The following is a 17,192-nucleotide window of genomic DNA, read 5'->3' on the forward strand; positions in this document are numbered from 1 at the left end:
GGAAAGTAACATGAAAATAACTGATGAGGAGTGGAATGATTGCTGCATATCACAGTGGAAATACACTCATACAAACTCATATTCATGGAGGGAATTTGGTTGGAAATGTTTGATCAGGTTTTTCATTACTCCAAAACAGAAAATTTCTGGCTCCGGGGAGGAGACTAAGTGCTGGAGGCAGTGTGGAAGTGAAGATGCCAACCATTGGCATATACTCTGGGATTGTCCAGTAATAAAACAATATTGGATAGAGATACACAAAGATATCGAAAATATTTTCAACATGAAAATACCCTTCAAGTTTACCAATTTTATTCTAGGTAACACAGACTTTTTACTGGATTATGCAAAGTATCTGTTCAGAATTTTAACTATTGCCTGTAAAAAAAACTGTTACCAGACACTGGCTCCTCCCTGATCCCCCTACTCTGGAAAGATGGATTGAATGTGTTAATGAAATCTACCAGATGGAAAGACTAACATTCTCACTCCGTTTGCAGATGAATAAATTTGTAGTCTTATGGTCAAAATGGGTATCCTATGTTAATCAAACAATACATGCAGGAATGTTATCTTGAATGCTCTTAAGATAATGGTAATCAAGGGTTACTTCTACTGTACCTTTTGTGTACTGTTTTATTAACAAAATAATTGTTTGTTGTCTTTTGCTCCTACATGTATTAGAGATTTGTCACATAGTAATGCACCCTTTGTTTTGTGTTCTTTTATATTTACAAAAATGGGAATGTTGGGAATGGAGAACTTTGGTCTTGATCACAGACTGGAACTGTGACCACGCGGGGAATGTAAATCTGGCTATTGTATTACTCCCAATGTTTCAAAAATAAAGAATTAAAAAAAAAGAAAGAAAAGGATGTCCAATAGCTGCAAGGCAAGTTTATTTGTATAGCACAATTTATACATAGGGCAACTCAGAGTGCTTTACAGAGGCAAAGAAGCACATTGCAAACAAAAACAATAAAAGTACATTGAAGGGACAAAAGGACAATTACAACAAGCTGCAGTATCACTGCGACTTATATTTATTTATACAAGAGACGAGCAGAATCCAAACTTCAATTTGACTTTAAATTCCTCCTATCTCTACTAGCATATTGTTTTCACTGGCAGATAAACCTGGACTTTGTTTACAGTTTTATGGCAGAAGTGGACATCCCTTGTCTTATTTGCTGGCAGGATAGACGGGGGGGATGTCGGAGCCAAAGCAACAGAAGAGTGTAGTTTATAACATTGTGGAAGAACATGTTGCTTCAGGGGGCTTTTAAAGGCATGAAATATGACTAACATTTTGTAGCTATGAGGATACACTGGTAACACAATGGTAATACTGTTAGCAGTAAAGATAATTGTACAAACACACCAAGAGAAATATGATGGCAATAACGTTTGCCATCTATATTAGTGTTTGAAAAAAAACACCTCTCTTGCATGATTGTGATTGCTCTTCTTGGTTATAGATGGCTATCCTCTCAATGAGACTATTTACATAATTAGTCTGGGTCCTACTACAGGGGACAACAAGGCTAGCTCATTATTGCTGTCACTCATTTTTCTCTGTAAAATTGCTTGTCAAATGAGCCCAGCTTCTTTTTTACACTGTTGTTATTAGCTTTCATAGACATTTTTGTGTGCTGTTTTGCAAACAAGTTTACCAGCAATGGCTCAGTTGGTCTGCAGTCCACTGAATTACCAATGAAAACTGTGTACATTTGTATAAATCAGGTATAAATCATGCATCCAATAAAATCTGCATTGTTGCAATAATCTAACCTGTAATCTTTGATTTCAACTTTTATCTCTGTTGTTTTTCTTTCACACTTTGTGTGGTTTTCAGACGGCTACCCACGGGACGAGATTGTGTACAAGTGGAATCGGAACTCGGTGGAGACCTCGGACCAGAAATACTGGAGGCTTTACCAGTTTGATTTCATGGGGCTCAGAAACACCACAGATGTGCTCACGACGACAGCAGGTAAGAAGGCAACGGCAACATAAGGTCAACAACTCTTGAGTTGAGATATAAAACAATTGCATTTCACGGCACTATGACTGATACAAATAATATAAAACTTTATAAATCCTTGCAGGGAAGTTCTTTTTTTCACTTCCACCCTACCTTTCGTGGAGGTCAGAGGTCAGCTTCTGCTGTAGACTAACAGCTGGAACTGGCTTGCTGTTCTTCAAAATAAGAAACTCTCGAGCCCCTTGCCTACCTCAGGCAGGTAATCATATAACTACAAGCTCACAAGAATTCCCCTCGGGTGTAAGGGTAAATAGGTTTTTCCACTGACATTAATCACCAAGATTAAAGATTAAAAAGGAAGTTTAATTATTCACTCCTCCTTCTCTCTTCCCATGCTTTCAGTGCAGTTATTAGGCCTTGTGTTCTTAGATGATTTAATTTAAGCGTGTTTAGAAGGCAGAGAGACATATTGTTGCTCCAACAGGTGGCTGTAATTTCACCTACAACTAAAACGGGGTGGACAAGTTCCTAATCCATTTTTAATGCTTTCGCGTGACAGATTTTAACAGCTTAATAAGTGAAGCATTATGAATGTGGGAGGTAGAGAAAGAGCATGACGCAGCGATTGTTAACCTCTCTTAACCTTGTTTACGAGTTGCATATATTCGTTCTAGTTTGTGCTATACGGTCTTTTGTCTTTGGTGCTCGGGTCTGCATAATGTGACCTAATTCAGCTTTCAAAGAGCCGTTCATGAATATTCGAGGAACTCCTGTTCTCCTGTGCTCAGCGTGATTAGGAGAGAGATAACAAGGAGTGGCATCAAATTATTAAGGAGCTCAGTGGAAATTAGTTGTACAGCTTCATTTTGCAGAATGTTAAAGTACTGTAGTGTTTGTCCCGGTACACAAACATGACATGGCTATATCAAATACAGTATTTCCTTTTTAACTGAGCACGTTAACAAATCTGTTTAACTATATCACCCGTGCTCATCAAGTATCCTGTTTGTATCTAATGAGAAATTGTATCTTTGTGTTTCTGATCACAAAAAAAGGTGACTAATGAGCATCCAGAGACACATTGATGGCCTTCTAGATTATATGTATTCCTGGACTCCCGCTGCATCGTCAAAACACTGCCAAACTCATTTTCTGCTGAGATGCTCAAAAGCAACAGCAAACCTACACATCTACCTCATGCTGTTCAAGAAAATTAGCCGTTTTCTCATTTATTACCTCGTTTCTTTTCCCTGTTTCACTTGCCGGAGCTCCATCTCCACGCGCATGATGATTAGATCCCTGGCTAAAAATACCTATCATTAATTTACATGACAAACTTCGAAAGTGCTGCGTTTCTCTTCCTCTCCCTCTTATTTCCCTCTCTCTTTGTCTCCTAACTCTCTCTCTAAAGCTTTATCCTTCATCCCACATAAACACATGAGGTTTGAGGCTGTTTTAATGAGGACAGAGTGGACAGATCCCTGGCCACAGCGCCACTGGGGACCCCCGCCACAAATCCACCGTCGTTATCAATTCAGAGGCGTCCTCTTCAAAAGGCCCCAATGTGGAATCCCCAACACTTTAGTGCTTTGTTCTACTATACCATCGCAAATTCCCCAAAAGCTCCAATTATTCCTTTTTCTGCCGTTACATTGCAGCAATTCTCGCGATTGTTCTTTTCTTTCTATTCATGTCCACCTTGGAAATTCTTCAAATGCCCTTTGTAAAGAATCTGTTGTGAAATTGCTGACAGAGCTGTGCCTTGTTCTCTGATTGCGTCATGGATCACAATACTGATATTCTAATTGATGTTCCTTCTCTGCTTGATGTATGAGATCCTTCCTTATACATCCTTTGACTCTGTGCTCACTTACCTTCCGCTGACCTCATAATAAAATCACAGGTGGAAAACAATTCTACTGGAAACATCAAAAACATCAGCCATTTTCAACAAATAGTGATTGGTGATAACATTACCTTAATAAGCCAGCTAGCTACAGCTGATAAAAATCGGTCTTGTCAATTCAGCCGACAAATCAAGAGCCACCTGCTTTTGTCTGAAATCAAGTAACCATTTTTTCCAAAAAAATTACCAATAATGTTGTCTGTAAAATCTCACACCATTATAATTGTAAACTGCACATGTGCCATGTTCAATGACAATGGATAGATACATGAAAAATAAAAATAAGATAAAACCATTCACATAGCCTTCATCACTACACATTCAGCTAGCAAAAAAACAAAGCATGAGTTACCCAAACTCAAGCTAAAGAATCAGTAATATTGTTTAAACAAGCCTTTTACATAATAAACACTTGAAAATAGTACAGCTGATTTTGCTTCTGTCACATAATGTGGTTGTTATTAACTAAATTATTAATAACATCCCACAGTGATGAATTAGTTTCCAAAATATGTAGCCATGTAAAGGTGTGGAAAGATTTCCAAACTAGTATAGGAAAACAAATGCACTCTTATACATGTTTTTTATTTATTTGTTTATTTAAAAGGGACAATGCACATCAATTGACATTTTTTGTTTACACTCAAAATGTAAATGTGCCAGTGTTAGCAAAAAAGCTAATTTTTTATCTGTAGTCCCTTTTCACTGCAATTGTGGGTCAGTGTAGTGAAGAAGGAAGCAGCCACAATAACATTTCAGCTGAGTTGTCTTGAGCTCATTAATGAAATGTGTTTTTCCAAGAATTTTCCTCGCAGCTTCCAAACAGAAAGTAGACCGGACCGTATGGCATGACAGAGTCTATAGACAAGTGTAAAGCAGGCTAATACTGGCAGGATTGTGTAAACCGGGGGGTTGTTACTGTCCTAACAGAATGGAAACAGAGGGGTTGTTTGCTGCAGTGCACAGTCGGAGCACAGAAGTCGCCACACTGCTGAGTGTGTGCACACAGCTATCGATAGTCCATCTGGAAAGGTACATTTTCGTAGCCTCCATACAGCTCATACAGCAAGCTACACAGCATTATCCTGCAACATTTGCAAGATTAATTTGGCAAAATGCCGCTTCTCTTCTGTGCATAAAACTGTCAAATTAGACGCTCTGTGAACTGTGTCCAGCTTGGTCTTGCAGTGTTATACTAAGAGGAAGGAAGTGGAGAAAAATTCAGGACAATTGTTTTTATTTACCCCTGTTGGTAATTAATTAATAATAATTAATTAATTTATGTATTTATCTAACTAGCAATATCTTCCAATCCTAACCCGTTATGGATTGCTTTAGAAGAACACACACTGTACCTCAGACATAAATGGGTACATAACGTAAAACTAGACTAGTTTTATTTTTGTGAAATAGCAAAATACTGTGTTATGCTGTGCCTGTTGTGTTGTGATTAAGGTTTCCTTTGTTGTAACATTAACCAGGTAATTTGTAGTAGTCTTTGTGATATATAGTAAACTATTTATTTTTAGTACAATATTTGATTACATGCATCCTTTCTTAATGGGCTATAAAATTCTCTTTCTTGATAGCAATTTTGTATTGGCAACCATAGGATTTACAGAATTGACTCTATATGAAAAAAGGTGATTAAATGTGCCTTATTGTCATATTATTATATATCTCCATTTTCCACTTCCACACATTTTTATTCTCCAATTTGCTTTAACAATAATTCTTCAAGATTAGTCCATTCTTAAGAGCCATCTACTACACAAGTGGTGTTGTTAAGCTTGCCACTGGACTGGAAACATGAAAACAAAATGTGTTGATTGCAGGAGAGAAATTGTGTCAAAGTCTGTCAATTAGTACCTTTACGTGCACACTAGTTTCTATTATCAGGTCCTGGTTTTATTAATGTTCAGGATATGATATGGAACATAAGAAACCTGGTCATTTCTGTACATATAGCCATATATATATATATATATATATATATATATATATATATATATATATATATATATATATATATATATATATATATATATATATATATATACATATATATATATATACATATATATATATATATATATATATATATATATATATATATATATATATATATATATATATATATATATGGTGACCCTCAGCTGTGATTGCAGCTGTGCTGCACTGTCTCCGGGCTTATTGTCTGAAGCCTAATGATAACACTGAAACACACTAAATGAAAGTGCAACATCAGATTAGCTGTTTCCCACTTGTACACAAGCAATGGCTATGTGGTGCTCCTCTTCAGTTAAGGCTTGTTGTCTCTCCATCCCTGACCAGAGAGTTCTGTGTAGGCCATATCCATTATTTATAACCTCTAACCAGACAACAGTGCACCGTATTGAGTTGTATTATGCATTTGAGGCCTTGAACTCTGAGTACATATAATACAAAGCTCAAAACAAGTCAAGTTTGTCACCTAGATAGAGCTGTCTAGCCATGATCAAAACCACCGAGCCAGAAAATAAACCCTTCTCTGAAAAATTATATATCCTACCAAAATATCCCTAACTTATGTTTTTATCATCATATAGAATTTATTATTTTGTGATGGGCCTTTCCGCTGTATGCTTATCTTTGGTACTTTATGTATATTTTGTTTGTACTGTTACTTAAGTAACAATTTCATTGCATGACTTTTACTTGTATGCTGTGGTATTGGTACTTTTACTTAAGTTAAAGACCTGAGTACTTCTTTCACTGTCTATAGTATTTCAGAGAGGATGTCGGTGTGGATTTGTTGGGTAAGTAAGGTTTTGGGATGATTTAGACAGACTCTTCAACTTCAGTAGCACTGTAGAGGCTTTTCATTCCTGGAGCAAACATCTGGATTTATAGTTGATAACTGTTCATCAAATATTGCCTAGATTAGTCCCAGTCTTGATCCTGTAGACTGGCTTGGGATATTTAAATTTATATTTTATATTCAGTGTGTAGATCATTATTTCTCAAAGTATGTTTTTGTTTGCTTGATGATGAGTGAGTGAACCGTCGGGTCAAAAAATAAGCAGTAGCCAGAAGTTTTCATTAACAATATGACAACGAATGTCCGCTTCTATTAGTGTCCTTCTACAGAGCCTACCTGCACAAACCTGTGAGCATCAGGTGTTTAGAATAGTGAATTTATTTAACATTAAATGCTGCATTGGGCATTAGGATGACGGACTTTAAAAGTAAAAGGCTCTCTGAAGTTAATTGAAATAACTAAACATTTATATTAAAATGATCAAAAACTGGACATCATCAAACAGAATCAACTGAGGTAGTGTGCATATAACTGTTACATGCTCACATCTGCGAGTAATAAACACTTTTATGCAACATTGTCACCGTTACACAGCACTCTTTTCATTCCACCTAGCGATTAAAATTATTATTTCAATTCTATGTAAAAGGTGAGCATGAGGTGAGATTCGTCTGAGAGCTGAGGACAAAAGGTCTTTTTCTACTGAGGTTTTATTTAATCTGAGATCCTTTTATATGGAACGCCTGAGTGGCAGCAGATTGTCAAACGACATTCTTCAGTAATATTTAAAGTAATGTTTGTCTGAACATTGTCAAGGTTACAGAACAATGGCTTTTGTTCGCCAAGTGTTGTAGCTCAGTGTCTCCCTACTGCTGTCAATTAACGCTAGCAGTAACAAGCATCCTACTGTAGTCAGAACCCTAAAGAGGCAGCAAAATTTGTATTTTGTATTTATTATAAGGATCCCCGTTAGCTGACGCCTAGACGACCAGCTAGTCTTCCTGGGGTCCAAAACAACATTTAATCAGACAATATTAAAACATTTCATGACATGTACAGAAAAGAAATAAAATAAAAATAAATACAACAATATCTGCTTACAGAACTAAATAACAAAAAAGACTCAAAAAAATAAAAAAATATCTTGCAAGAATATCTTGAAAACAAGACACATATATTACATTTTATTACATGGCTAACATTAAGGTAGCTCACATAGACAAAGAAGAAAATCAAATATTTTTAACCACACAATAAGATTTAAAAAAAAAAAAAAAAAAAAAAATCTCATAATAAATAATTTAAGTGAAGGTAAGATTTTACTTTCTTTTTAAAAGGTACCTGTCCTGTGATAAAACAAATGTTACTTGGGATATTATTCCACAAAGAACTTGCTCTGTAAATGAAAGTTTTTTTCAGGTTGTTGGATTTTGGTAAAGGCACAATCATCTGCCCCCTACTGGCTCCTCTTGTTAAATAAGTGTGGATATTTGAACTGTAAGTTATGTTATCAAAAATAAATGATGGTGTCTGAGTTTGAATAACAGAGTTCAACAAAGTAAGCACATTGGCTAATAGTCTTTTTTCAACACTCAACCATTTAAGACGTTCATGCATTTTAACACCATTGGACCTAGAATTGCACATCAGAACAAGTCTAACTGCTTTGTTTTGTGCTACTTGAAGTTTTCTAAGTAGGGTTTTTGAAGCGGATGACCATATTACTGAGCAATAATCATATCATCATAAATAATAAGTGGCAGAAAACTAAAGAGCAAACAATTTGCCTTAGCAAAAAAGAGGGTAGAAATGGTGGAGTGGTGGCATCTGCTCTGCCCATCTTAGAAGTCAATGTGATCGGACCACGACAATGCAATATCAAGCCGTAGTCCTAGAAGCTTAACTTTATTTACTTGTTTTATAGATTGACCTGCAACTTCAAGATTCAGTTCAGGCCCATGTGCTAATTTATGTTTAGAGCCAAATATCATGCAGACTGTTTTTGATGCATTAAGCACAAGTTTGTTTGTTTTCATCCAATTAAGTACGATGTTGAGCTCGCTAGATAGAACCAGACAGTACCAGACAATGTGGGAATTGGGTGTTTGTGATTTTGACTGGCTGGTCATAGTAAATGGGAATGGGTCTGTGGCTTCCACTGCTGCTGTACAGATAGCAGTGGTCACAAGTAAGCGCCTAAAGCGCTCAATTTCAACAAAATGACATGTCAATCCATCCAATAGTAATTGAGATATTTCAGTGTGGACAAAAGTGATGTACCGACCGACTGACATTGCCATCCCTAGAGTCACACCGGTAGCGTGGTTAAAAATATTTTCAATATTTTTGCCTTTTAAGACAATTGACTGTTTATATACTCCATTTTCTCTTTCAACAGGTGAATATGTGGTGATGAGCGTGTACTTTGACCTCAGCCGAAGGATGGGCTACTTCACCATCCAGACCTACATCCCCTGTATCCTAACTGTGGTCCTCTCCTGGGTCTCCTTCTGGATCAAGAGCGATGCCACGCCTGCAAGGACGGCCCTAGGTAACGACAACTGTACCCATGTAGCTGTGAGGGGAACTTTACTTCATTTCAAAATGACGAGTACAACTTAATCCTCCGTGGGAGCAGCAATTTGTGGCAATACATTTTCTGTTACACCCACCAAATTGGCAAATATCTCCTTTCTCTCCTGTGGTTTATCAGCACGGAAGTGATACTTTCACAAGATAATATAAAACTCCCTGCCATTGCTCATTCAATCTGTCGCTGAGTTCATTTTCCTCATATTAGTATGAGGAAAATGAATCGGAAGTTGATGGCAGGATTTAAAGATTTTTTGATAATTCCTATTCAATCTGAGATTTGGACAGCTTGATAGCAAAAAGCAATACTCTCTTTTTTGATTGGGAACTGCAATATTAAAACTCAGCCTTTGTTGCAGTAGTTATTACTGGCAAAAGCAATCATATTACTGGAATACTTGCACATCACTCAACATTGTTGTGGAGTGCGAGAACAAATGAAAAAAAAAACTGTGATATCTGTGTTTGTGCATGTGTGTCATACTGTACATAAGCCATTCACAAATTAATCTGCATGTTTCACCTTTAGCTGTCTATTAAGCCATCTTTAAAATGTATGTCCCATCAGTCTTTCTTTTTTTGTGTTTCATCCTTAATTGTAGAGTTAATGTTATTTTTCTTTGCATGAGTTGACAATTATTTTTGAATTATTTTCCTCCCCCGCTGCATGCCTACCATTAGCTTATTTGCTTTCCTGTGGATGATGATATTGTGCTGATGGTCCCTATTTAAGGTGGAATTCAAGGTAAGTGTTTGGCGAGTTAATGTCTATGTCTATATACTGTATGTGAGTGATTATATAGACTGTATATCCAATTTGCAAAAATATCAATTTAGGCAGAGGTTCCATCAGTTGTTAGTGGAGATAGCAAATTTAAAACAGGAATATACCACTTGGAAGTCTGAATTCAGGAATTATGTGCAAAAACATGACATCTACAATATTCCCACTTTAGAATGGTGCAGGCATGGAGTTTGAATATTTATTTCACTCTAAACATCATAACACAAACCTTTATTGATCCCAAGTGCCGGAAATTCGGTTGTTGCAGCAGCACAAGGACACAGATGAATAGAGAAATTAAAATACATAAATAGTATAGGTATACTATATAAAACGAAAATATTAATCAAATAAAAAATAGAACTATACATGAGCATTTGGAGACTGCTGAATTGCAAGGTGAAGTGACAGTAGTGTGATTTGGCAGATTCAGCAAGTCTATGTTAACAGTGTACATCAGACTAATATACGATATGATTAAGTACTTAGTGTTTGGCTGGCTTAATATAGAGATGTTATATAAATAAAATACAGAATATGATGCTAAATCAATAACATTAACATAATATAGTGAAATATGGTGAATTATGATATAGTATTTGATAGGAAGTATAGAGTACAACATGAAAGGTGGTAATGTAGTATAACATAATACAGTACAGCAATATAACATAGAATAGAATATCAAATATAATGCACTATAGTATGGGTATAATGTAGCAAAGTGTAGTAGTAGTAATAATGATACTATATAATAGGTAGGTATAGTATAATATATACCAGAATAAATCAATATATATAGCAAGGTATGTAGTAAATAGTGGTCTGAGTGGTTTCCACGGCTGTTGTGCAGTCTAATGACAGCAGCTATGTGTTTTGCACCTGGGTGGGATGATCCGGTGGCTGAATGAGCTGCCCATCTGCCATAGCTCGCCATAAATGGGTAAACCAGGATGGCTTTGATTTCGTCCTACATCCTCCTCTCTGCCTCCAGGCTTTCCAGCTCCAGCCTGACCACAGAGCTGGCCTTCCTTATCAGTCTGCTGACTCCACCAGCCTTGACACCACCACCCTAGCACACCACAGCAAAGAACAGTGCAATGGCTACTACAGACCTCTCCTCAGTAGCATGTTGCATACACTGAGGGATCTGAGTCTCCTCGGGAAGAACAGTCTGCTCTGTCCTTTCGTGAAGAGCGCTTCCGTGTTGTGAGACCAGTCCAGATTTTTGTTCATTTGGACCACAAGTCCACCCTCTCCACTTCCTCTCCCTGAATGATAACTGGGTCAGGGCGCTCCTGTTCCTTTTGATAGTCCACCACCAGCTCTTAAGTTTTGCTAATATTGAGCATCAGGTGATTGCCGTTGTTGTAGCATGCGATGAAGCTCCTCCTGGTTGTCATTGTTGATGTTGGTGGAAATCTTTTGAAGGTAGCACGTACCAGAGTTGAAGCGTAAGTCTGAGGTGTAAATAGTGAAGAGGATATGTGCCAGTAGCTTGAGGTGCGCCAATGTTGCTAATCCCAAACACAGAGGCACAACCGTCCACTCTGACATACTTTGGCCGGACAGTAAGGTAGTCCATGATCCAGGATGTAGTGTCAGAGTGCAGTTGCATCGCCGGAAGCTTTCCCTCAAGGGGACAGGGCTGGATGGTGTCGAAAGTACTGGAGAAGTCAAAGAACATGACTCTCCTTGCTTCTCCTAGGGCCTTGTGGGATGGGAAGAAGATGGCATCCTCTTCTCTGATTGGTTGGTATGCAAACTGCAGCGGGTCCATGAACAAAGTTAGCAGCGTCCTCAGGTGGCGCAGCACCAGCCTCTCAAAGGTCTCTTATGACATGTGACGCAAGTGGCAGAGGTCTGTAGTCATCAAGAACGCTGAGTGGAACATGTTTTCTTCGACAATGGATTGATGCGGGACGTCTTCCATAGAACAGGCACCTTTTATTCTAGACCAAAGCTGTCTACTGACAAACAAACACACAACTAGCATTGCTAAAATATAATTAGACAGGTATAAAATAAGAATACAAGTTATAGTGCAGTGTAAGAATTGTAAGAAAAGTAAAACAAAATCTTGCAGCAGATTATAAAAGCACACAGCTTGTCACAAAAGCAGCCTCACCTCCTTCAGATTGCTAATTGTATTTTCTGCCACAAAAGTGTTCCGTGGCTCAGCCCCCCTCTACGCCATTTTATCATTTGATATAATCCTAATTAAATTTACTGGTTGATTATTCCATAGCTGGTTTCATTTAATTGAATCTACTTAATATATGTGAGTCAGTGTAATGGCTAAAGAGGGGCAGCTAATGATAAAATTAAAATTTGAGAAAGTCTAGCCTACTCAAAATGTAACAACTGAATTATGTCCATTAATTATACTACTACTACTACTACTACTACAGAGTCCTGCTCTCATTGACTTCATAGTGATATGAAGTCAATGAGAGCAGGACTCTGTAGTGATTAGTCCTCTAAATTCAGCAGTTTCAACAGGTCAGGTCAATGTAGGACTAGCAATTGGGGATTTGTGAGGGGAGTAAATACTCCCCTGGTGTAGACTTGATTGTGACTAGGCCTGTAACAATTATTACATAATTGTCTAATCGCAATTTGTTTACGTATTCGCTTTTTTTAGTTTAATCACAATTAATTGCTTACATTAACTAAGGTCCTAAAGGGTATGACTGTTGATGGTAATTGTTGATTCTGTTTGGATTTGCCAAATTGTAATTATATCAGTGATTATTGGTCGGACCGTTGAGCTATGCTATGCTAGCGGAAGCTGTCACTTGTTGCCATACTCCAAACATCCTGGGCTGTAGCTGACTCAAGCCAGAGAAACCTTTTTTTTTTTGCCCACCATTACCACCTCCAACATTCTTTTCTTTTTTCCAGAGGACTATATATTATTATTACTTACTTGTTCTATTGTCAATTTTATGTTAATTTAACAAAAAAAATACAATGTTTTATGATAATAATGAGGCATGGTTACGTCATAGGCTGTGTTATTACATTATCTGGGTCACATAAGAGTAATATATAACCAAAAGATGCAGCCTGGAATTTATTCAAAACTTCAATTTGTTTAAAAAAAGTAATAAATAAATAAATATTTTTAAATTTGACTGAAAGAGAGTTATATTGCACAGCAAAATTTGGATTTTAAGTGTTATAGCTCTAATTGTGACATTGATGACGTAAATTGGAGTATAAATTAGTACAACAACTTAAACCTCCACTAGGTTTGACAAACCGACCTTTTCCTTGCTCTCTGGCACTTTGGTAATACTTGTTGAAGGAGGTTAGACTCTATCTAATTAACTCACTTGACCCAAGAACTCAACCCAATCTGACCTCTCCAACCTCCAGCCAGCTTCACCCCCCCATGTCACTTGCACAGAAGCAGCACACACAACTGTAAAGTACTTTAATTCCACTCAGTCCCACCTGCCCTTCATCAGCCTGCCAGTCAGCCAATATCACAGAAGGTCATCTGGAACGCCTCAGCGGTAATAAAGAAGTTATATTGGAGTTCTGTCCGTTCCTTTTTGTTATCAAGCCCAAAGAAAAAAAGTTCACTGATATGGAACAATAAAGTCCTCTCATGTTGTATCAAATTCAATAATAAGATAGCATTTTTACTCACGTAAGAGCTGGGCCAAATGGAGCATTTCGTCTTGTACTGTTAATGAAAGCTTATCATAGTAAGAGATTGTGTTGTGCGTTCTGCTCAGCTTCCTTTTTGCTGTTAGGTTGATGAACGTTGACATTGTGACAGTGTGAAGACAGAGAGAGACAACACCAACACAAGGGTTTATTTTCAGAGTATGTTTAGAACTGTTTCTACAGACACTACAGATATGTGCTGAAATACTACTGATTTCTTGCTCTTTACCAAAAGCTGATTAGATTAGAGTTTTTATTCACCAAAAGCTACTAAACTAGTAGATTGGAGAGGTTGTACTTCATATTATTTGGCTAGGCTGTGGAGGAAAAATCCGGAGTCATTGCATCACAGTTATAGCAGCTTGCTACTGCGGCTGTTATGTAATGTGTATCACTCTGCTCACAATGTGTGTGTGCCCGTCTGTCTCTCCGTCACTCTGTCAACCTGTCTGTGTGCCTGCCTAGACAACAGCCAAAAGCAGTAAAGGCTTACAGTACGTGGGTGGCGGTGTGATACATGACCAAAGGCAGAGAAAGGCTTGTGATCTCCCTTAAACAACAGGTAGCGCAGAGACTCTGCCACAGTCATGATAAACAGCCACATCCAGCTCAACAACAAAAAGTAATTTAGCCTTTCTTCTCCAGTACATCGCCCCCGTTTGTCAGGTTGGCCTAAGACCTGATCCCAAGGCTGAAAGGAGAGATAGGAGGAAGAGAAGATGGGCACACGAGGGACAAAACAGTGGTGTAACGTAAAGTGAAGGCCTCTGGCATGTAGCAGCAGGGAGAAATGTCAGGAGGAGGGAGGAGGATTGGTCGGATCGCAGAGAGGTTGAAGTCCAAGAAAAAGGCAGGTAATGGTGCTTCCCCCACCCCTTAAGGCAGTGTGGCAAGCAGCTAATATGTTCCAGGTGGTATTTCCAAAGGGCTGTAACTTACCTGCTACTCCTTCAGCGGCAGGATGTGTGGATATAGCGGGGTGCAAGTAGGAGAGCTCTAGTTGATTCCCATTAGACCTCAATCTCTGCAGCTCAGATAGATCTTGACAGAGATACAGGGGGGGGTCATTGGTGGGAGAGAAAAAAAACCCCTTGAGGCACAAGAGCTTGTTTGCTTCGTAATTTAGCATCACAGAGGTCTTTAGATTGTGCTGACCAAAATCTGAAGTGGATCTGGTTAATTCTCTAGGAGTTTATTAAAGTACAGCAATGACAATGGGTTTAAGGTATGGCTCCAAGAGGCTTTTTAAAAGTCTGATACATCAGCCTACCAAATCTTGTACATCTACTGTAGGTGAAATATGTGTGTTGGGGGGGGGGGGGGGGGGTTTTGAATGTAGAAACTTGAGAGGGTAAAAGACAACTGTAGTTAATTAAAATGGGTGGAAACATCTGCTACACAGGGTATTAATAAATATGACATAGTGGCACACAAGTTCACTTAAAGGACCAGTTGATCACCAAAAACATGTTTTCCCTAAATCTAGCAATGCTGATATTTTTGGTGTTGTGTTGGAAAAATTTGGTGAGCTTACCAGACCCCTGTAGCCTGCTCTTCCTCTCTGCTTAAGGCTAGCAGCTACAGTTGAATTGTTGGTAATGTAGGCAAAGCAAAGAATAAAAAGAGTTCTGCTGCGATCAATTTGATATATTTTCAAATCATCCTTTACTTCCGACTGACACTACAGCATAGGGCTGCTAGAGTGTTAATACATATTGTTTGGGGCATTTGCTGAAACGAGTGAATGTAGTTTTTCTAGGGAGGATAGTCTCAGTTATCCACAGTTTTTACTGGAAATATTTAAAAAAAAAAAAAAAAAAGTGCTCCAATACCCAAACAACTCTCTATTGGTTTAGCATTTATTCATCTCAAATAATGGGCCCTGGCTAGCAGAAAGCACTGACAACAAAAGAAGCTCATTTCTCATGATATGGGTGTGGTGGGGAAAACACATTTTAAAACCCAAGGTTTCCCTGTGAGAGCCGTCATTCACACAAATGCCTGTCAATGGTGATATGTCAGCTTGGGTATAAGAGCTGACAGTGTTCCTTATGGGAACTCTACCAAAAAGACAGTGAGTTAAAGAGAGGCTGTAGTATAGAGACATCAGTCCCTCAAACTGTTGGGGAAGAGATGGAGGAATCTAAATCGGACGCTTTATTCATCACAGAGACAAACTCATTATATGAACGGCCATGTTTTTCTTGGGTCTAATTAGGGATGTCCCGAGAACAGATACTACTGACACCTTCCGGTTTTAAAATGACAAAACACTGACGATGCCCATTTTTTGAAGCACCGTAGGCACCGTTAGCGACGATGCCAGTGTTAGCAGCATCGGTGCTGTGCCTCTTCCGGAATTGATGGGGGCAGTATACGCTTCAGAGTGTTCCAGTCGATACATTCAGAAGAACGAGGTCACGAAGAAGTGGCCGAGAGTCAACTCTACCCAGCCAAAAAAACGGCATGTTCACTGCAAACTCACGGTCCTCTCTTCCTGATTTACACCCCTCCCTCTCTTGGCTTCAAATAACTCACCGTTGTCGGCTACGGCCGCTGTACAGGCTACACGTTGTAAACAGCCGTGGCCCGCTTGCCTGCTCATCCGGTAACGTGTTATTTTACTGGTATTGGCACCGACTACTGAATTTTTGGTATCATGACACCACTAGGTCTAATGGTAGTAGTCACTACAGCCAACAAAATAAAATGAACTTCATATATTGTAATTAAAGTATCAATACGATGAAGTTATCTGCCCCTAAAGTTGCCTCATATGTCATGGTCTATAGCACTGTCATATAGCATGTGTCATACTCAAGGCCCGCGGGCCAAATCCGGCCCCTGGCAGATTTAGATCCGGCCCTCATAACAATTTAGGTTCATAATAAATTTTGGCCCACCTAGTTTTTGTCGCTTTTTATGAAGTTTTTGTCGACGCTTTTGGCACTTTTTTTCAATGTTTTTGCAACTGTTGCCGACGTTTTTTGACGCGTTGTCCAACTTTTTCCCTCGCTTTTTTCGACCTTTTTTCTTTGATGGCTAAATTACTTTTTTGGGGCTTTATGTCGACCAAGCTGTAAGTGAGAAGAGTATATGAGACATGCAATAATACAGTCAAAGATGTTTGACTTTTTTGATTAAATAAAAACATGTTAATAAACTAAACATGTCTGGCCCTTGATGTGATTCTTATTTTCCAGTGTGACCTGTAGTGAATGACTGAGTTTGACACCGCTGGTCTATAGATATCAAGCAGACCGTCTAAAAATACATGGCTGGGTAAATAAATAATAGTGGAGAGTGGACACACTGCAGGCTGTTTAGTCTCAAGTGTCTCTGTGTAGGGCCGTCTAACTGATTACATGCATCGGAGATGTGGCTTTAAGTCAAGGCCTCAACAGTGTGCGTGAAACACCTTTAATCAGATTAGATGGAAGTTTCCATG

General features: G+C 38.4%; 1 protein-coding gene and 1 long non-coding RNA gene across 3 annotated transcripts in view; one reads left to right on the forward strand and one right to left on the reverse strand.

The window, feature by feature from the left end:
* Positions 1–17,192, forward strand: part of LOC116044684 (gamma-aminobutyric acid receptor subunit gamma-3-like) — a 116,032-nt gene that overhangs the window by 67,007 nt on the left and 31,833 nt on the right. For both annotated transcript variants that reach the window (XM_031292096.2, XM_035998799.1), the window contains 2 exons: positions 1,856–1,993; positions 9,089–9,241. In XM_031292096.2, the coding sequence (XP_031147956.1) occupies positions 1,856–1,993; positions 9,089–9,241 (291 nt within the window). The remainder of the gene's footprint in view (positions 1–1,855; positions 1,994–9,088; positions 9,242–17,192) is intronic.
* Positions 2,923–16,868, reverse strand: LOC118494503. The gene is made up of 3 exons (XR_004896664.1): positions 16,771–16,868; positions 15,134–15,138; positions 2,923–2,933 (listed from the first exon to the last, which is right to left on the reverse strand). It is a non-coding gene; the product is annotated as an uncharacterized LOC118494503 (long non-coding RNA).

This window comes from Sander lucioperca, chromosome 24 (assembly GCF_008315115.2).
Source record: "Sander lucioperca isolate FBNREF2018 chromosome 24, SLUC_FBN_1.2, whole genome shotgun sequence".
NCBI classification, from domain to species: domain Eukaryota; kingdom Metazoa; phylum Chordata; class Actinopteri; order Perciformes; family Percidae; genus Sander; species Sander lucioperca.